Source organism: Aulonocara sp. 'chitande type north' Nkhata Bay, linkage group LG7, assembly GCF_057382095.1.
Source record: "Aulonocara sp. 'chitande type north' Nkhata Bay isolate Kocher_YH1m ecotype deep benthic linkage group LG7, A_spYH_male_GT1.1, whole genome shotgun sequence".
Lineage (NCBI taxonomy): Eukaryota > Metazoa > Chordata > Actinopteri > Cichliformes > Cichlidae > Aulonocara > Aulonocara sp. 'chitande type north' Nkhata Bay.
Genome location: NC_141350.1, coordinates 3,170,208 through 3,189,767, shown reverse-complemented (window position 1 = coordinate 3,189,767; position 19,560 = coordinate 3,170,208). Strand labels below are relative to the sequence as shown.

Sequence of the window (19,560 nt, the reverse complement as noted above, 5' to 3'; positions counted from 1 at the left end):
TGCAGAAAGTTGTAAGATATTAAGAAGCAGCAGTAAGTTCACATTCTCTCATCAGTCATGTATCAGCAGCAGGTAGGCGGCTCTGTCAAGGGCAGAATGTATCATGAAGGGCACTCCCCACACAGGCTTTCACATCTTCTTTGCTGTGCTTTGGCTCTCACCAGCTGAAAAATCTGCAGTAGCATAGCAGCATTTGAAGCCTTGAGATTTATGTATAGTACACAGACACTGTGAAAGGGAATGCTCAGGGCCTTTAATCACAGGATCACTCTTCTTCTTCTCTGATGTCATCTGTCAAGGGTTAATGAACTGCTGATTGTGCTTCAGTAGAGGAGCCTCATTATTGTATTATAGATGAACAGCAGGACCTGGCCCTACACTCTGTGTATTGCATATGTGGAATCCTCCTTCAAACATCTTTAATCCAAACGGCAGGGGGGCTGCCAGGCCTCTGTGCTTTTCATGTTGAAAGATAAAGCGGTTATGCATATGCACTCTCTGTGCTCTGTTCTGCTCTTTTGATCAACTTGGCCTAAGAAAAGATGGCCGATGAATCGTTCTCCTTCACTTATCTGAGCTGCTGCTGCTGCGTGTCACATCTGAGGCCTGGTTTTCATCAATGCTCCCGACAGTCTCAATAGACATCAATACTGTAACTGTAGGGTCTGAATAAGCAATCAAACATTGTTTACCTGCACTCTGAGACCGGCGTTTTTCATTATTTGTGATTTTAATTGCCCCCTGTGTTCACGATTTTCCATTAGAGCGTGCAAAAAGGCGTAAGATGCGAGAAGAAAAGGCCTGGCTGCTGTCTCAAGGAAAAGATCTACCACCTGAACTCCTGAATCTGGAGCCATCCTCTCCCGTCCAGAGAACACGCAAGAATAAAGAATTGTAGGAAGTTGTTCACATTTAGTTTCAGATTCACTATCTGCTTTAGCGACTCATGATTGCTGTTATTTTAGCCCGTCTAACATGCCGTATGTTCAACATTTCAGCTATGAAATTGATGATGACTACACTGCTCTTTATAAAGGTATGCCTGCAGAATTATTACCTGTTGCTATGTTTACATGTATGTACCCGTCACATGACAATTCACGTCATCTGGGCAGATGTGTGGTAGTGTAAACGGGAAGCAGAAGTTGGCTGCTTATAGAAAGTATGTAAAAAGAAGAACAGCTATTGCAGAAAGTAAGACCAGCGGTTTCTTTTCCTTAGTTGACAATGAAGTGGAACTGTTACTCAAAGCAACACACAAGTAACAGCTGGTCTTTGTGTAAAGAGAATGGCTCTGACCCATCAGGCAAAGATGCAAAATCTCTTTGGTGTCTGACGCTGGAGCTTTATCCGTGGATTTGAGGTGATGCCTGCGGGGATTGAGCTGTGCTCCTTAACTGTACCTGAGCAGTTTTAGTCTTTGTAGGAATACCAGGGCCTTAGATTTACCAGCAGCATATCCTCAACAGAAAAACAACACTGCTACACAATAATTAATGTTATCCACTTCAAATGCTGGCAGTTTTAAGGTATTAATTATGGTTCGGCTTACATGTTTCATGCTTTTTACTCCTCGTCATAACACACCATTGTAATGGCAAACAAGCAGGAATAAGCCACAAACTGTATACGAGTTTAGTGATACCGTTGGTTGATATTTATTTTTGTTTTTAGAACCAATGTCGGGGTCTGTGACATTATTTCCAAAAATCTTACATCTTCCCTTTCCATACTAAATGCAGTTGCTGGGTTTAAAACATGTCGATGTGAATTTACAGTCAATGTCTGTTCTACTCTGTTCTTCAGTGCTTGAAGCCCTGAAAGCCCATAAAGATTCTTGGCCTTTCTTGGAGCCCGTTGACGACTCCTATGCTCCCAATTATCATGAGATCATCCAGGTACAGAATACTGTTGTTGTTTTTACAAATGTGTGACATTGGCTTCATGTTTGTATCAGTCTGGTTTGTGCATTAATGCATATATAAAGTTTATTGATTCATAATTTTAATTGCTTTATTTTTATTGTCGTTCTAATTTCAGACTCCTATGGACCTATCCACAATTGAGAGAAAGCTCAATAACGGGGAGTATGTCGCTAAGGAGGAGTTTGTTTCCGACGTGAAGCTGATGTTTGAAAACTGTGTCGAGTACAATGGAGAAGACAGCGGTAAATTAAGCATTCTAAACCATTTTTAAAATAACTTTGTTAAAGGCATCAAAATCCGTTGCGTTATGGATGCATTTTGAAAAAAGAATTTCATATGGACATTGAGACGCAGGGGGTGAGAGTGGGAGAGATCGCAGAAGAAAGGGGGGCGGTCTTAGTACTGTGTTGGGGCCGGGGCCGGGGCAGCCTTGACAGTGATTAATGAGGAGTGATTGAGTTGTGCTCGAGTGCTCTGGGGGATTCAAGTCCTGCAGTGCCAGAGAAACATTCCAGCCCCTAAGCCCCCTGTCTGGAGCCATCCATCCAACTGAATACTCTCCTCAGGGAATGGGGGGAGGTGAGTGGTGAGGAGGCCCAGGGTGGGGCAAGAGTAGAGGGAAGGGGTTGAAGGAGCAAGGGTCAAACTTACGCCCTCTGACTTGGTCAGCTGGTTAGCACTGGGCCAGGACAAGACAGGATTTTTGTGCTCTGTTGGTATGTGTCTCACCTAATGGTCACTTCATGAGTGGCTATTTGTGGGAGTGACTGCATGTAAATGAAGCGTTATTCTTTGAGTATATGAGTAGATGCTATAGACATGTGATGTATGTTTGTTCCTTTGCTGAAGATGTGCGTTTATGTAAAAAAAAAAAAAAAAGTTCTCAGGGTTTTATCACAAAAGAATCGCTGATGTTGGTGTCTTCCTGTCCTCAGAATACACTATCATGGCCGAGTCTCTGGAGCGTTGTTTTAGCCGAGCCTTATTAAAACATTTTCCATCTGAGGATGGTGACACGGACGAAGAGTTCCACATCAGTCGAGAAGACAAGGAGCGCAAGGAAAGAAAACGCAACCGTAACAGCAAAGCTTTCGGGCCTGAAAGCTTGATCAGGGCTACTGAGCAAGTACAACGTAAGCGAAGCTCACAAAAGGGCAAAAGTAGCGCAACTTCAGAGGAGGATGCCAGGCTGGCACGGCTGCATCCTCATTGGGCTAACGGCCCCCCTCACCCGCACAGCTTGCCTCCAGGCCAGCAGCATATCCGGGAAGGAGATATCAGGGGGTTATACCACCCAGGGCAACAGGTATCCACAGATAAGACTTTAATCCTTTTTTTAAATATATTTATTTATTGGGAGTCTTAATTCCTGTCTGAAATGCAAGAGGGGTAAAATATAATAAATTCTTTATTTTAACAGCTCCGTCAGCCTGGTCCCCCTGGGCCTCATGGTCCACACATGTATGCCCAAAGAATGGCCATGGATCCCCGCTTTGCCTACCAGGTTCACTTTTCTAGACAAGGAGACCCCAACTTAAACCAGTTGCCTCACAACTTTAACATTCAGGTATGCTTGACCTATTACACACAACCAACCACCTAATTGTGTGTATGATGCATCTTGATGCTGTTATAACAGACAAAGCCAGATATTTCATATTTTATTTTCCTTTTTTCCTCCAAGCAACGCATGATTGAGCCACACCACATGGGGCCTAGGTATCCAGTGGGTCCAGATCCAAACCAGCAGCAGCACTCGTACATGGGTCCGACTCATGGCCCATGCTTAGGACCACGTCCCATGACCCTACAGCCTGGAGCTCCTCCTGAGGCCAGCATCTACCCATCCCACCACCGTCCAGAGGGCCACACTGTGCATCCTATGGGGAACAGGTTCTCAGGCCCGGAAGGATCACCTCAGCACAACTACCCAGGCTTGAGACCTGCTGGCATGCCACTACCTACTATGTGGAGTGGTATGAATCAACAGGGGCAGGAGAGGCCCAGCGGCATGTCTATTCAAGACCCAAACATGGTGAACCAGCGCAACTTTAGTTATGGTGGAATCCCCCCACCTGTGGGTCATAAACCGTGGCCAGAAGCTGCCGGATATCCCAACCATCCTTCCAATGCCCAGTTTCAAATGACTGCAGCAGCCAGCTCCCCTGGGCTCATGTCTGCACGTCCCACTGTGCCCCACTCAGACTCCTCCGGCAGGACACGCTTGGCTTCCATGCTGGAAAGCCCAGAGATGCTGGCCCTGCAGCAGCTGTCAGCCTCTTCTGGACCCCCTGCTGGTGCCCCTCATCAGCACACAGGCAACTTTCAGCAGCCTGGGCCCCCATCAAGAATTGGCAGCATCCCAGCTCACCCCTCTCAACAGCTCCCCCCTGCCCCTGAGGTTCAGCTGCTGCATCCTGCTAGAGACAAAGGCCCAGATAGACAGCCTCCCCAGCAGACAAACTTGCACCCCAAAGGTAGACCTGACCTTCTCTTGCTGTATTTCACCAGTCTGCGTGATAGAGCACTAGACTCTAGTGTCTCATTTGTTAATCAGCACAGCCCCCATCTTCTGTCAAGTACTTCTTACAATTTGACTTTAATTATTTCTCCCAGTAAGCAGCAAATTGAATATTCATCAGTTTGGTTACATTTTTGCTGATATCTTTGAAAATATAAAAGAGATTACATGTCATCATTTCAGCCTCACGGGGACGCCTTTAAATGTTTCTATAACCTAATTGTAAAGAAATGGAACAGAACGTTTTTTTAAAATTTGATTTGTATTGTGCTTCTTTTGGATAAGTGGCATAAAACGGGGACAACGCGTGCATTGTACTTCTAGTCATAGTAAAACAGTCTAACCTGCAACATTGTTTTCTCCTGTACGTTAACAGGCACAACGTCAGAGAACAAGATGGCTGCCAGCAACATTTCCGAAGAAGCTCCATCACACAAAAACATGTTTCCAGTTAACCAAGAGAGCCCATCCAACCCTAGCCCCACAAGGCAATACTGTGGGCTTGCGGATAAAATGCAGAGCCCCCCAGCCCCAACCTTGGCCAGATCAGAACAGAATCCTTCTGGATCAGCGGCCGCACAGAGTTCAGCTGAAAGCCAGTTGGATAGTCGGGGACACTCTGCCAGTGAAAGTAATGGTACCATTCCTGTTTCATCCCATCCCAACTCGAGTAACACTGATCCTGCTCTACACAATCCCCCACAGCTTAAACCAAACAGTCCACAGCCAAATGTTCCAAGCCTTGCACTTCTTCCTCAGAACTTCCCACCACTGGATGTTGCAGCAGCTCAGAATTCCACTCAGCAAATGCCAGACAACTTAAAACTCGCAGATGGTGTAAATCAGGAAGGCAAACCCCAGCAAGCCATTCAAAAACATGAGCAACCTGAGGCGGGCAGCACCTCTCCTGAAAGCCACTCTCAGAGCTCTCCTCAGCCATTGAACCAGAACACACAGCAACACAATTCTCTGCTAACCTCTCATCATGTCCCCCAAAGCATCTCACCACACTGCACTACACAAAGCAGTCCCATGCATGGGATGCCACACGGCGCTACTCAAGGAGCCCAGCCTGGACCCCCACACCCAGCCCCTCTGACCTCTTTGCCACCCAGCCATCCTGCCCCTCTATTACCCTCTCAGCCCAGTCCAGCTGATCTCGGAGATCAAAGGCCTAGCGAGCCTACGAGGCTGGACACGAGAAGCACTGCCATGTCTCCACAGCACACCAGGATGACATCAAGTGTTTATAAACACCCGGCTTTTAGTCCAAATCGCCATCAAACTCAGTTGGTGGGTAGTAATGTGGGAATACAGGCTCCAAGCGGGCCATCAGATGGGCACAATCCAGCCGTACCTCCTCACTCGCAAGGCCCAGAAAATTCAACTATGAGTACTTACGGCATGGGGAACCCTCCACTTCCACACTACAACCGGGCTAATATGAATAGGTCCATACCTCCGTCTGCTCACCACCCATATCATAACCAGTCCATTAATGCTCTCCACAATCTTGCTCCCAACACCAACTACCAGCAGCAGCAGGGAGGGTCAACCTACCCCTACCACGTGCCAGGTCAACCGCACCCTCATGGTCATGGCAATGTGTACCCACCTCATCAGTATCAGCAGCAGCAGCAGCGCTACTATGCCCAACCCCATCCCCAAACTCAGGCCCATAACCAAGCCACGGGCAGAGGGGGTTACCCTCCAGAGGAGTGGCATCGGCCTCATTATCAGTCTCACCAGGCAATGCCACACAATGCCTACTTACCTGTAGCCAGTGCCAGAGCTAATGGTCAGCTAAAGGAGAGCAGTGTCTCACCGCTGGGGTCTGAAGGCTCCAGCGGTACAAGTTTGGTTTCCCCAGGCCCAATGCCAGGAACAGGGACTCATCCTGGAGGCACAGGCGAAGGGAAGTGTGAAAACCAGCAAGCTGGTGGAGGCAGCAGCATTAATGGCAGTCCAGCAAAGCGGCCCCACAATGAGGGCTCAGAGCAACCTGAAAGCCCAAAAGAAATCCTGGACCTTGACAGCCATAATGCTGCTGCTCAACGCCGTAGCATGCAGCATCCACATGCGTCTGTGGCGCACATGACGTCCGGTTTTGTGTACGACCCTCGAGCCTTACATCCAGGAATGCAGCAAGGTGTCGTCCATCATATGATGTCCCAGGCCCGTGGAGCTGGAAATGGATCCCCTTACGCTGGCCAACCATACCCTGATCCACGACACTATGCTGCTCAAAGACCCCACTCACACCTGATGGAAGCTCTGCAGCGGCCCCAGCAGCTTCCCTATTCCCCTGGCCAAACACGCATGGTCATGTACAGACACCCCCGACCTGGGGGGCACTTTCAGGGCATGATGATTCAGCAGCGAGGTGTGGGACCAGAACGCTTCATGCATCCAGGGTAAATTCCTACAAAGTTTATATTGTCAGTGGGTATTTGACTGTTGTTAATTATGATGGCTTAAATATGTTCGGTTTATTACCTGATATATTTATGTCAAAACAAAATGTGAAAATGTCCCCTTGGATCTCAAACTCTGGTGGGCATTCCTTATCACTACTGTAATTTAGTTTGCTTGTTTTAAAGGCTAACACTATAATAAGAAAATAAAATGACCACATCAGTCTCACAGTCTTAACCAAGCAGCATAATGTTGCAGAGTCTTATTGTCCTACCAATGGCACTCGGACTGCAAGAGCTAACAAGTCTATTTATTTACAGACAACAGATGATGGCTGCTCCAAGCGGCCTTGGCAGTAAACAGGGATTGTGATTAAAGTGAGTATAAAGACATTTCATAAATTGTTAAAACTTGTGTTTTATCCTGTTGATTTTTAGGTTTCCAGTCGAAACAGCAAGATGAATACTGCCAGAGGCATTGTTAACTGATTGTTGTTGTTCTCCTTTCAGAGATGATGTTGTCAACGAACATCTGGATAAACCAGTGAGCCAAACCGCTTCTGAGAAGAAGAGACACTTTTTCCGAATATATTTCCTACTGATATTCTGCCACTGTGCAACAGTTTTGTTCAGCAGTGGGATTAAAAATCCAGCCAGGCAGCTGGTACTACAAAGTAGAATTTAAAATGTGAAATGTTACTGAGCCTTGGAGAACAATTCTCTTTCTCGTGTGCCCTCCACCGCAAGAGCTCACGGAGGTCACTGACAGAATAGCTGTGAAACTGTTAGGAATTCACCGACTTGCTCGAGGACACTCCAGTAGCATGATTGCTTCCCAGCGTGAGCATTTGAACTTTAAACCTCCTGCAGAAGGGGCGCCCCTTTTAACCACTATGTCAACCTGTTAAACACAGGAGACATTGCCTTCAAGAACACTGGACAGCACTCTTCGACGTGAGCCGTCAGATTGTAAAAGGACGGATTAGTGACCACTGAACATAATGTTCTTATCCTGTCTATTGACTGTAGGGCAGGATACTGCACCTACTGACAGGACTGTGAAAAAGAGGAGATGGACTGGGGTTGGTTGTTTGTTTTCTTTTTGACCACGATTTTCTTCTCCAACCATATCTAAACTCAGGTGTACAAAAGGAGGTACTATGAGACTGTCACCCTAACCTAGTCAACTCAAAAGCCCCTGGTAGTTGCCTTGGTTTGTTTTTATGAATGTATGAGTGAATGTGAAAGAACAAACAACACTGATCATCCATCTGAAGCACAAGTCATCCCACCCATTTCTTGTTCATTTCCACCCAATCTCTAATGTTTTTCTTTCTCTGGCGCACACACACAGTATATGCATCATTCAAAGCTGCCTTCATTTGTTTGAATGTCTTTGAGTAGCAGAGAGGGACCGGCAAGGGTGGTGTCATTATTATCTAAATATGTGTGATTCTCTGTTGTGCACTATGGATTTCTGTTAGTCTGGACATCCTGGAACCAAGTGGCCTTGGATAGTCGTATTTTAGTCGATACTTATTAATGCGTAAATGTATCTAAGAGTGTATACTATATTAATCACCGCCCTTCACTGCACAGACTTATTTCGGACGATATACTCACTGGTGTATATACGTGCACAGAGCAAATGCATACACAAAAAAATTATTTGGCTATTCGAGTGTCCTCCAACAAGTTTGTTTTAGTTCTTTGTTCCTTTACGGTTCCTTCCCCGTGTCAGTACTAAACATATCCTCAGGGTGTACAGTTTCTTTATACGGGTACTGTTCTGAATTATTTGAAGGAGGAACAGCATAAAGAAAATGAAACTGCAGCTGTGGTAAATCAATCCACCTCATGAAGAAGCTGACTTGTGAGAGTCATTGGCCTTAATAATAAATAACTGCCCCCTTTTTTTTTTTTTTTTCTTTCTTTTTTTAAATATATTGCTTTCGTCAGAGCTAATTGGATTTTAATAGGATCTAATTTGTTACTCTACATTCCACTTAATTTGATGTCAAATCATTTGTCATCACAATGAATTTTGGTTCTTTGTCTGCGAGCCCCACTGGGGAAGTTTAGCAATGGCGAAAAAAGAATAATCTACCTCATCTAGCCAGTCTGTGGCATCTACAAAGTCTATCCACTTCTTCTCGTACTCTGCCAGACTCCTGTGGGGTGACGTTCTGTGACCAGCATGAATTGATGTTAGCACCACTTTTAGATCTCATGACTGTAGAACTGAGAATGAAATTGCCTTACAATGCTTTACCATCTTTGGTGGGAAATAAAAAGCTTGTGTGTCGGATCTCTGTGACTAATTATGGTGCTCACTGACGACCTCAAGTAGAGGTGATTACTCGGCTGTCTGCAGGTGCTGAGGCGTCCACTGTTCCATGGTATTGCACCTTCATTATCATCATTTTTTAAAAATATTATTAGAGAATGATGGACAATATTTAGTATTTTAAGATGGGACTATGTCTTAACTTCTACAGATCAAACGCCATTCCACCTACAGGTTGTGGGCAGTAGTCCAGTCTAAGGTCTGTAATGGGCTGTATACAGTTTGGCAGCATTAGAATGTCTTAAGTTATAGGATGTTGTAATGAAATATTCAGAAAGAAAAGAAGCTGGGTCGGGGAAAGCTAGACGCTATGAGACAATTTTGTAAATGTATCACAGAAGACCTGTCATAGATGATTTGCTATTTTGTTAAAATAGGCAGTATTGGTGAGCTCAGTGGGGCCACTAAGGAGGTAGGGTGTTCACTCGTGCTGTCTAATGTATGAAGGGCAGTTTGTTTTATTTTTTTTAATAAGGTCTGTAAGGTTGTGATGTTATCTTATGATGTACAGGTGTGTGTGTTTGTGTGTACAGATGTTTTTTTTTTTTTGGTTTTTTTTTTCTCTTTTCTTCTGGTGCATACAATCGGCACCAGATGACTGGAAGTGCGCGTTCATCTTTCACTTTACTCTGCTGTCATCTCTGCACTAGTTGTAACCCAGTTAGGCGTGATTAAATGTGAATCATATTTATTTGCTGTTTTAAGAATTTTTGTACATTTTTGGACTTTGTTTTAATATAATTCTGGCGTCTGTCTCTTTTTCTCTCAATGTTTTTGATGTTTTTAAGCAGTCGTCTTTTACCTCAGTAGCCATTGGAGAAGAAAAGACCTGTCTTTCATTTTGAAGTGACGTTTACAAGTTCTTATCTGACTGACATAGATTATTTTGGAAATGGAATGGAGTATTTTCTCTACTGTACATTTCTTAGGAATAAAAAAAATGTTTCTCAAACATCACTTTGGCCTTTTTTTTGAGAAATAAACACTGGGTTGGGTTTATTTATTTATTTTTTTAAATGACTATTGGAGCAACTGAAACGTTAAAAATAATGAAATGAAAAAGTCCACAATGTGACGGCTGATGCATGACAATGCATTAATGTATTTGGAGGCTTTACACCATCACTTTTGATTAGTGTTTATCCTCGTGATGAACACCCTCCACAGATTGAATGCTGCTTTGTCTGACCCTTCTCCTGTCAGCAGGAGTCACAGATGTGACGTCAGAGGGCTCCTCCTAATAAAAAGTAATATATTCTTTTGTTTAGGCCTAATGAGGCCAAAATTGGCATTAGAAAGAAAATGCAAATGAGGCATGTAATTAAGGCGCTTTAATTGAGCCCAATTACGCACATTGTTGTGCAACTAGCTTTTAAAATACGGAAATGCAAAACGCAACATGCCAGTAATGCTAAAGAACTACTATATGATCAAAATGTACTAAAACTTGACTTGATGAAGCTGTGGAAACAATAACCAAAGTTTGTTTTGCTTTTATACAAAGGAAACAAGGATGGCAAGTTCTGTGTGTATCTCTGTGTATCTCTTGCCCCACCCACTGCTCGTTTTTATTATCAACAAAACCATAAGGTTTTTGTTTTGTTTTACAAACAGTGAAATGAATTTTCCGTATTTTTCCTCTTTTTTTGTTTGTTTGCAGGGTAATTATGATGTCACCAGCAAAAATATTTTTTCGTTCTTGTTTGGTTAATCGTTACTTTGTTTTCTCTCTTTCTCTCTTGACGACTGGTTTCCGCTGTTAGAGTAACCAATCAAATTATTCCAGGGAAAAGCTTTAGCCAATCATTAGGCTTCTAAGCAAAGCGACGGAGTGAGAAAGAGAAAACATACAACGGAGGTTGTTGCGTCTCGCAGAGTGTTTACTTTCGTGAGTCTGTCGTCTTAAAAGCGCAACTTAAAAGAGAATGCGGACGTTTTTAGCTGACATAGTCGTGCAAGGTTTTCCGATCATCTCTGTTCATAAAGCGACTCTCGCCGGGACTGTTTACAAAGTCGTCTTCACCAGCTAAGCTAGTCGCTGTGCACCAACACTCTGAGTAAGTCGGGCTGCTGTTAGCCTAAGGTAACTTAACGATAGCCCCTGTTTCTTTTTCTGTGTTTAGTCTGCTGTGATAAGTTGTGAATTTGTCTTCTAAAAAGTAATTCTGATTACGATAGAATTTTGTAAGGGAAATAACCGCTGAGGAAGCGGCACCTGGTTGTTTTCTCTGTTTCGCCGGTGTTATAGGTTGGCGTTTTATTTTTACCCCAGAACAACTGTTTTCTGTTCCGCAAAGAGGCTGCCGTGCTTTCTCAGTGCAGTTTGCTTTAACTCGTGGCGTTTTCTGTCTTAAACCAGCTCCCACCTTCTCTACCTAAAATGGCAGCCCTGCTACAGCGACCCCACGCGGCTGTGCTCTGTTTGTCGATACTCTACTTGACCGGTGGCATGTCCATCCCGGACCCCAAGCAGAGAGAGGCTCTAATAAAGCAGGAGTCCTCCATGCAGACAGGTGGGCAGCAGGTGTTGACTGACGCCGAACAGCGTCTGAATGCTCGCCTGTTAAAAATGAAACAAGACGAGATGGAAAGAGAGGAATTCCCTCCTGCTATGCACTTCTTCAAAGCCAGGGAACTCATCAGGAACAGTCCCATCTTCAAGCTGCTGCAGAAAATGCCTAAAGGTAGCTACTGACAGAAACATGGATAGAACCTAATTTTGACACAATAATATTGTATTCTCAAAAGATATTGGAAAATAACAAAATTCTCATTTAGGAAATGTTGCAAAATATTTATGCAGAGTATCACAGTTTTTATTTCATTATAATTTTATTATTCACGGTTTCAGGTGGAGCTCTACATCTCCATGACTTCTCCATGGTAGATGTAGAATGGCTGGTGAAGAACGCGAGCTATCGGCCACATTGCTATATTTGCTTTACTAGCCGGTCCGTCAGATTCATCTTCTCGTCTCAGCAACCGAAGCCTCTGCCATATTGCTCTTCTTGGTCCCTGCTGGAAAGCCTCAGGGCCAAGACCGTGAACACCACAGATCTCGACAACAGGTGATCTTGTCTGTGTTGCAAAAAATAATAATTTAGAAAGAGACAGAAACACTCTTGCGTAACTTTTATGTAATCGTCCCACCGAGTTCTTTAAGCTTCTGTGAGGCTTCTTATTGGTATATTTAGTTTTCTCTGCATTTCCATACATTTTCCTGTCAATGCTGAGATCATGTGTGAGAGCACCCCCGTAACACATGGCCTCGAGTGCACCTCTGATTTTTGACCTCTGGCCTCCTAAAATTAATAGGCAACAGTATCAATTTGTCCTTAGGGATGGGTACCGGTGTCCGGTGCTATGATGGCACCGGTTCTGACATAAACGGTAGTAACCAGACCGAAAAGCAGCGCACATTTCGGTGCTTTATTTCGGTGCTTTATTTCGGTGCTTTTTTTTTCCTGAGCTGTGATACACTTTAGATTCTAGCCAATCATTTTACGTTTCCGAGGATAGTAGGCGGGGCCAGGTACGTACGTTCTGTTAGAGCAGAGCTACAGATTAAAAATGTCCAAGGCGAAGCGGTCAAAAGTCTGGCTGTACTTCACAGCAAAATATGCAAACTCAGCAGCAACAAGTGCTTTAAGCTGATACTGTGATACTGTCAAAGGAGGAAACACCTCGAAACTGATGAAACACCTGGCGACGCATAGCGTTTTTTTAAAAGCCGAGAAATGCGCTGTATTTGATAGCTTGCTGCGAGACCTCACACTGTGCACGTTGGGTGGGTTGCCAGTTATCGGACCCGGAGCAACATCCCCCAAAAACCCGAAGAATAGAGTCCTGGCCCCTAGCCCTGCCAGTGTAGCAGAAATGATGAGGATGATGATGCAGCAGCAGCCGTTCTTCTCTGCGTGAGGAGCTTAATGTTGTTGGTGTGTAATTTACGTTGAGTAGGCTAACCACGTTATTACATTAATGCATGTAAGGTGAACTAACAAACATCATCATAGCTACATGCGGCTGTCTTCTTGTTTGATGGCAGATACTCCCTTCACCCTGGACAAAAAGGCTAAAATGACCAAAGAAAAAGTGGGAAACAGCTATATATATATATATATATATATATATATATGCCCCATAGCTGCAGAAAAGGCTAACATTGTTATCTTTTTACAAAAAAACAAACAAACAGCTGAACATGAGAGGTTTTTGGACAAAGTTTGTGTTCTCCATTCTTTAAGCACCGGTTCGAGCACCGTTTAAGCACCGGCACCGTTTCAAAAGTACCGATTTGGCACCGGTATCGGATAAAACCTAAACGATACCCATCCCTATTTGTCCTTCTTGTATTTGTATTTTATTGGCACAACTAAGTGGCTTTAAATCTGTGAAATATTACATCTGGATATTATCAGTTAACTGAAACTATTAGGAACAAGGTGAAGTCTCATTAAAGGGAATGAAGTCTGTTATCGTAATCATAAACAGCCCGGCTATTATGAAAGGTAGGACGGTTTAATTTGACAATGTAGTGATTGTTGTTTTTCAAAGAGTTAATAATAATCCTGCATAGTTTTAACTTCAACCTCAGGAAAATGTTAACAATATAATGTTTTGTGCATGTTTGATGTATGGAGTATAAGCCAGTTGTTGGTCTTATCACAACCATATCTGCATACTTGGTCTTAGCATCATGGGCAATCTGACGCTCTTCACTGATAAGGATCCAGAGGCAGTGTACCCCACTCAGACTGTGGTGTGGAGTATATTTGAAGAGACCTTCCAGGCAGCGTATGGTCTGGTTACTTATGCTCCTGTGTTCAAAGACTATTTCTACCAGGGCCTCAGCCAGTTCTACATGGACAATGTTATGTATCTTGAACTTCGCGCTATACTTCCAAAGGTATTTTAATACTTACATTCTAACTATACTCTATATATACTGATTTCCCTGTGTGTCTGATGTACCCAATGGATTCACACGTGTTAATTTCTTCTTCTTTGTTATATTTAGATATATGATTTGGATGGCCGCACTTATGACAAGGCCTGGATTTTGAAGACCTGCCAGGACATCTCAAGGCAGTTTGTAGCAAACCATCCTGACTTTGTTGGCGTGAGAATCATCTTTACCGCCAAAAGGTTGCTGCTCTGAGTGCTTTTAAAAATTAGTCAGTACTATTTATTTATAATTCCACACTGCTTCTGACAGATAAAATGCGGATTTAATCACTGATCAATTCTGCCTATAATAATTAGAGGTATTTGTAACTGGGGCGGCACGGTTGTTAGCACTGTTGCTGCACAGCAAGAAGGTCCTGAGTTCAATTCCACCATCAGGCCGGGGTCTTTCTGTGTGGAGTTTGCATGTTCTCCCCATGTTTGTGTGGGTTCCCTCCGGGTACTCCGGCTTCCTCCCACCGTCCAAAGACACGCAGCTTGTGGGGATAGGTTAATTGGATAATCCAAATTGCCACTAGGTGTGAATGTGCGAGTGAATGTGAGTGCGAATGGCTGTCTGTCCCTGTGTGTTGGCCCTGCGACAGACTGGCGACCTGTCCAGGGTGTACCCGCCCTATGACAGCTGGGATAGGCTCCAGCGCCCCCCGCGACCCTGAAAAAAAAGGATAAACGGAAGCGATTGGGTTGTAACTATTGGAGCTATTTTGTTATATTTTGTAACTTATTTAATTTAGTTAGTTACTGTTCTTACCGTCTTGGAGCAACTGGAATTGATAAAGTATTCTGTTCCTGTGTATTTCAGGACAATAAACACTAACACAATGCTTAAAGTTGTGGAGCAGGCTATGGAGCTGTACAGAGACTTTCCTGATATCATGGCTGGTTTTGATCTGGTAAGAAACACTTTTACAGTTTGAAATCATTGAAAACAAAACATGCTGGAAGATCCCAAATGGACTGAAATGGTGTCATGGCTTCTATATATGTTGAAAACAAGAACACGAAAACTTGTGTTTGCGTTACAGGTGGGTTGGGAGGATGGCGGGAGACCCCTGTGGTATTACAGAGATGCCTTGTCGCTCCCTGTAGAGAGAGGGGTCCCACTTCCTTTCTTTTTCCATGCTGGAGAGACAAGTGAGAATTCATCATGATTCCAGTGTACCAGTATAACAATCACAAGTTTGTTTTTAACCCCCATATGTAAAACTGCACAAATGTGAAGTTTACTATATGTTTAATCCAGAGAGTGCAAAAGAGTATTTGTAAGTCATTCATTTTCTTTGTCTTTACTGTGTGCAGATTCTCAGGGTACGGAAGTAGATCAGAACATATTGGATGCTCTTCTCTTTAATACGTCACGCATTGGACATGGATTTGCACTAACGCGCCATCCAGTCGCCAAAGAGTGGTCTAGAAAATATGGGGTTGCTGTGGAGGTGTGCCCCATCTCCAACCAGGTACACTGCTATCTGCCACTATACTGTAGTGCAGGATACCGAGGGCCGGTGTCCTGCAGGTTTTAGATCTCACCTTGGGTCAACACACCTGAATCACATGATTAGTTCGTTACCAGGCCTCTGGAGAACTTCAGGACATGTTGAGGAGCTAATTTAGCCATTTAAATCAGCTGTGTTGGTTCAAGGACACATCTAAAACCTGCAGGGACACCAGCCCTCGAGGCCTGGAGTTGCCCACCCCTGCTGTACATGGATGGTAATGTTTTCCTGTTTGTAGTGCGAGTGGACTAAAACCCTTTGTCTCATCTTCTTCTTCCACATACCCTTACCCAGGTGTTGAAGTTGGTCAAAGACTTGCGAAACCATCCAGCTGCTGCACTAATGTCTGAAAACCACCCGGTTGTCATCAGCTCTGATGACCCCGCCATATTTGGTGCATTTGGCCTCTCTTATGACTTCTATGAAGCTTTCGTTGGTTTGGGGGGCATGCGTTCCCATGTAGGCTCCCTTAAACAGCTGGCCATAAACTCTATCAGGTGAAGCTCTGCTAAGATGTGACTTGTGTGCGCTAGCATGCTTTTGGGTGACTGATGTTCCTGTGTCTGTGTTTCAGGTATAGTTCTTTGAGTCCCGAGCAAAAGGAGAAAGCACTGTCTCTGTGGCAGAGAAGATGGGATAAGTTTGTCTCCGAAAATGCCTTTTAGTAGTAAACTTGCATTTGAAAACGACAAACAATGATACAAGCAGTCCTTTCTGCTGTGAAAGGGGCCTTTTGTAGGACAGTCGAAGCTGAATCATGAGTGTAAATGTCAAAAACTGCTGAAACAGCCACTGAGTAGGTTTGTGGTCGGCACAAATATAGTGTTGTTGCCCACAATGTTTTGTAATGAATGAAATAATGTGTCATAACATGTCGGCTACTGTGGGGGGAAAAAAAGCCTTTAAAAAAGGTAGAACAGACTCACAATGCCATGTTAAATACAGTAACGGTGTCACACAGCTTTAAGTGATTGAGCTGTTAACTGCTGTTTTATTCTCTGTGGTTCTCTCGCATGTTGCATAAGTGTGACAGGTAGCTTTTGTGTGTGTGTTTTAAATCACATGACCTATGGAACATTTTCCTTTAAAGACAGCATTTAAAAAAAAAAAACATCTGTAAGACTTTTTACTTGAATGTAATTTTAACACTTATGCCTTCAACTGACTAGTAATTAATATTTGCTTATGCAGGCAAAACTGCGCGAAAGACTTGAAACACAAAAAGTAATCATCTTTCAGAGGCTACTTTTTAAAGCAGTATCTGAAATTTAATTAATAGTTTTCAAATCATGCAAACATGAATGTTCTGAACTACATTTCACATAAAAGCAGCTGGTTATTCATTGTTCTTTTTATGTAACACCATCACTGGTATCAGAGCGGTGCATCACCCCTCATCTGCTGCAGGTGTTGAACTTGGAGAAGAAGCTGTCATCAATACATCCTCTTTTAATGTCTGGTTTCCTTAAAAATGAAGCGTTGTTAAAAACAGCGAGACAGTGTACACTGTGTTAAATTTAATAAAAACAATTTTGCTCAAAAGTTACTAACTGTTGTTTGTGTGTTTCGGCCAGTTGGGCGTTGGCGCTGTCCAGGTCTCGCCTCAGCTGCCTGTTCATTCGTGCCTGCTGCCGCTCAATAAGCAGAGTGGTACGAGCTGAGTTCAGGCGCACGCGATCGTGCTGCTCTTCTTCTTGTTTCTTCTCCAGTTCTTTTCTCTTTACATGCACAGACAACACACACATTAGGAGAAAAATGCTTAATATGGGCTAACTTTTAAATAATCCACACTTTGAGTGCAAACATGTATTTTTTTTTTACCCTCTTCTCCTCCATTTGATGTTTCTGGATTTGAATGATCTGCTGCAGGCTCTCAGGAGCTGTTCTCCTGTCACTGCTGGGACTCAGGCCGGGCACGGCCACCGTACTCGGGGTACCTTGAAACTGGCTTTGCCTGCCATTGATTTCTTTGTCTTGACAGCGCTTTTCTTCAGCCTTTGCCCGTGGAGACACATGAGTAACAAGGTGGAAATAAAAAAATGTTTATTGAAGCCTATAGCAGCGTTTAATGCAGTTAAATTCCTCTGACTCACCATAGACCGATTGAAGTCTTTAGTGGCGATGGCAGCTGCCTTTCTCCTTTCTATCTCAAGGCTCTGAAGTTGCACAGCTCTGTTGTCCATTCCTACTCTGCTTTGGTCATAACGCTGCTCTAAAAATTTCAGTAGAGACTATGACGTGAGCTTGACTTTTGTGTTTGAACTGAGCATGTGTATCAAGCATGGTTTTAAGGCAAAACCCACCTTCCAGCTCTTGTTGATGCCTTTCCGCTGCCTGCTCAGTCTGCTGCTGGGTGAGCCACTCTCTGAGCTGTTCCCTCTGGTTCTGCTGCCTGATCTTACTTTCTGGGTCTTCACCCACCAGGCCAGGAGGCATCATCTGTGCATCACTCTGCTCTACTTTTTTAATACGGCTGGGATCATTCAAATCATACTCTCGCCGATCTTCAGGGTGCTGGTATTGCTGCCTGTAGGCGACAACGGCTTTTTCCAGTGCACGCTTCTCCTTCATTTGGCGGCTGTCGACAATGCAAGCTACTTTGCCATAACGGAGCATATCAGCATCTGCATGACGATCACATGACACACATGTATCACAGTTCACTTTAATGAAGGATTGAATGACATCACATCAGGAAACAAATTTGAAGTAACTCACCATAAGCGTTTTGTTCCTTTTTTGCAGCTTCTACTTGTTCCCTTTTCTCTTTCACCTGCTCATCCAGGGCTTCCTTGTCAACCTGTAGAACAGTCATTTAGAGACAAACACAGTGCGTTAAGCTCCTCTGCCGCGGACTTTCCACTTCTGTTTAATTCAGACCCACAGCAGAGCCTCAAACACGCACCCCGATCGTCCTCAGCTTGTCATTAAAAATCCTTTCTTTTCTTTCAGTCTCTATGTTGCGACGCTTCTCCAGACTGGCTCTGGCGAGGCGCTCTGAAAGTAGTTCAGTTTTAAGCATTTTGGCTCAGCGGTGGCTACAATTTAGCTGAGGATTTGCTCCCATCGGAAACTTAGATTTCAAACACACTGGTTGCTAAGACACCAGTGCTCGCGAGCCGTCGTAAGACCTCGGCTTTTTCCGGAGCACTCACCCCAGATGCCTCGGATCGAAACATTTCAGCTAATGAAAGCAGACCGACTCACATTTGCTCGTCACGTTTTTGAGATGAACATCACCAAACTATCCGATCGATCCTTTTTCCTTCTCCCAGAATGTTAGTTTTGATGTTTCTATTCGGCGTTAGAGCACATTCCTGCCACTTAAGATCTAAAGAAAAGATGTTTGAGGGACACGCAACAGTATTTTCCCATCACGCTCAGATTAAAAGTTCCCTGATGTCGGTTTCCCATCACTTTTGTATCTTGATGACATATGTCCCCATGCTCATCGATGACATCTCCGTGATTTGGTTGAGATCATAGCTGGACTGGCCATCGGGCATACCGGGCATTTGCCCGGTGGGCCGCTGGCGATTTTTTGTTTTTATGGGCCAATGGATTTTTTTTTTTTTTTTTTTTTTTTTTTTTAGGAAGGGTATATATAATGAAAGGTGTTGGATTGGCCAATTGGTCATGATCGACTCTGGGCTGGACCAATTACAGCCGAGGAGGCTGGATGCACCCTCCCCCTTGTTTAGCAATCACGTGATTTTCGCGCATTGCATGCCGGGAACTCGTGGCAAAACAATCCAAGTACCGCATCAAATGCAAACATTTGCAGCACTGCAAAACGTTCATTCTCCGGTTCCAATACCTTCTTTTTTTTCTTTGCCGCACAAAAAAGGAATGTACAAAACAAAAGGAGAACAATGCCAGTCCGTACAAA

General features: G+C 43.9%; 3 protein-coding genes across 5 annotated transcripts in view; 2 read left to right on the top strand and 1 right to left on the bottom strand.

Moving 5' to 3' along the window:
• Nucleotides 1–10,164, top strand: part of cecr2 (CECR2 histone acetyl-lysine reader) — a 34,450-nt gene extending 24,286 nt beyond the window's left edge. The window contains exons 10-19 of the mRNA XM_086297970.1: nt 765–894; nt 999–1,036; nt 1,807–1,898; nt 2,041–2,167; nt 2,861–3,231; nt 3,346–3,492; nt 3,610–4,402; nt 4,823–6,860; nt 7,182–7,238; nt 7,371–10,164. Of these exons, the coding sequence (XP_086154096.1) occupies nt 765–894; nt 999–1,036; nt 1,807–1,898; nt 2,041–2,167; nt 2,861–3,231; nt 3,346–3,492; nt 3,610–4,402; nt 4,823–6,860; nt 7,182–7,233 (3,788 nt within the window). The 3' untranslated portion in view covers nt 7,234–7,238; nt 7,371–10,164. The remainder of the gene's footprint in view (nt 1–764; nt 895–998; nt 1,037–1,806; nt 1,899–2,040; nt 2,168–2,860; nt 3,232–3,345; nt 3,493–3,609; nt 4,403–4,822; nt 6,861–7,181; nt 7,239–7,370) is intronic.
• Nucleotides 10,165–11,014: 850 nt separating this feature from the next.
• ada2a (adenosine deaminase 2a) lies at nt 11,015–17,217 on the top strand. Of its 2 annotated transcripts, none has more exons than XM_086297967.1 (11): nt 11,015–11,264; nt 11,567–11,891; nt 12,059–12,275; nt 13,903–14,116; nt 14,228–14,355; nt 14,978–15,068; nt 15,201–15,309; nt 15,475–15,632; nt 15,966–16,168; nt 16,246–16,471; nt 16,841–17,217. In XM_086297967.1, exons 2-10 carry the CDS (start codon nt 11,588–11,590, stop codon nt 16,334–16,336), a joined length of 1,515 nt encoding a protein of 504 aa, XP_086154093.1. In that variant the 5' UTR covers nt 11,015–11,264; nt 11,567–11,587; the 3' UTR covers nt 16,337–16,471; nt 16,841–17,217. The 2 variants fall into 2 exon arrangements, with proteins under 2 accessions (XP_086154093.1, XP_086154092.1); XM_086297966.1 differs by having other exon boundaries at nt 11,015–11,290.
• ribc2 (RIB43A domain with coiled-coils 2) lies at nt 16,890–19,061 on the bottom strand. Of its 2 annotated transcripts, none has more exons than XM_086297968.1 (7): nt 18,577–18,782; nt 18,390–18,471; nt 17,975–18,295; nt 17,765–17,883; nt 17,493–17,666; nt 17,223–17,389; nt 16,890–17,135 (listed from the first exon to the last, which is right to left on the bottom strand). In XM_086297968.1, exons 1-7 carry the CDS (start codon nt 18,691–18,693, stop codon nt 17,066–17,068), a joined length of 1,050 nt encoding a protein of 349 aa, XP_086154094.1. In that variant the 5' UTR covers nt 18,694–18,782; the 3' UTR covers nt 16,890–17,065. The 2 variants fall into 2 exon arrangements, with proteins under 2 accessions (XP_086154094.1, XP_086154095.1); XM_086297969.1 differs by lacking the exon at nt 18,577–18,782 and adding an exon at nt 18,879–19,061 and having other exon boundaries at nt 16,891–17,135.
• Between the last annotated feature and the right edge of the window lie 499 nt (nt 19,062–19,560).

What these genes read in the sequence shown, in the direction of transcription:
- ada2a (XM_086297967.1), top strand. Translation starts at nt 11,588, where the DNA reads ATGGCAGCCCTGCTACAGCGACCCCACGCGGCTGTGCTCTGTTTGTCG. An exon ending in TGTGCCCCATCTCCAACCAG is followed by an intron (nt 15,633 to 15,965) that starts GTACACTGCTAT and finishes ACCCTTACCCAG; the next exon opens with GTGTTGAAGTTGGTCAAAGA. An exon ending in CTGGCCATAAACTCTATCAG is followed by an intron (nt 16,169 to 16,245) that starts GTGAAGCTCTGC and finishes TCTGTGTTTCAG; the next exon opens with GTATAGTTCTTTGAGTCCCG.
- ribc2 (XM_086297968.1), bottom strand. Translation starts at nt 18,693, where the DNA reads ATGCTTAAAACTGAACTACTTTCAGAGCGCCTCGCCAGAGCCAGTCTG. An exon ending in GCATCAACAAGAGCTGGAAG is followed by an intron (nt 17,884 to 17,974) that starts GTGGGTTTTGCC and finishes TGAAATTTTTAG; the next exon opens with AGCAGCGTTATGACCAAAGC. An exon ending in AAGACTTCAATCGGTCTATG is followed by an intron (nt 17,667 to 17,764) that starts GTGAGTCAGAGG and finishes CCACGGGCAAAG; the next exon opens with GCTGAAGAAAAGCGCTGTCA.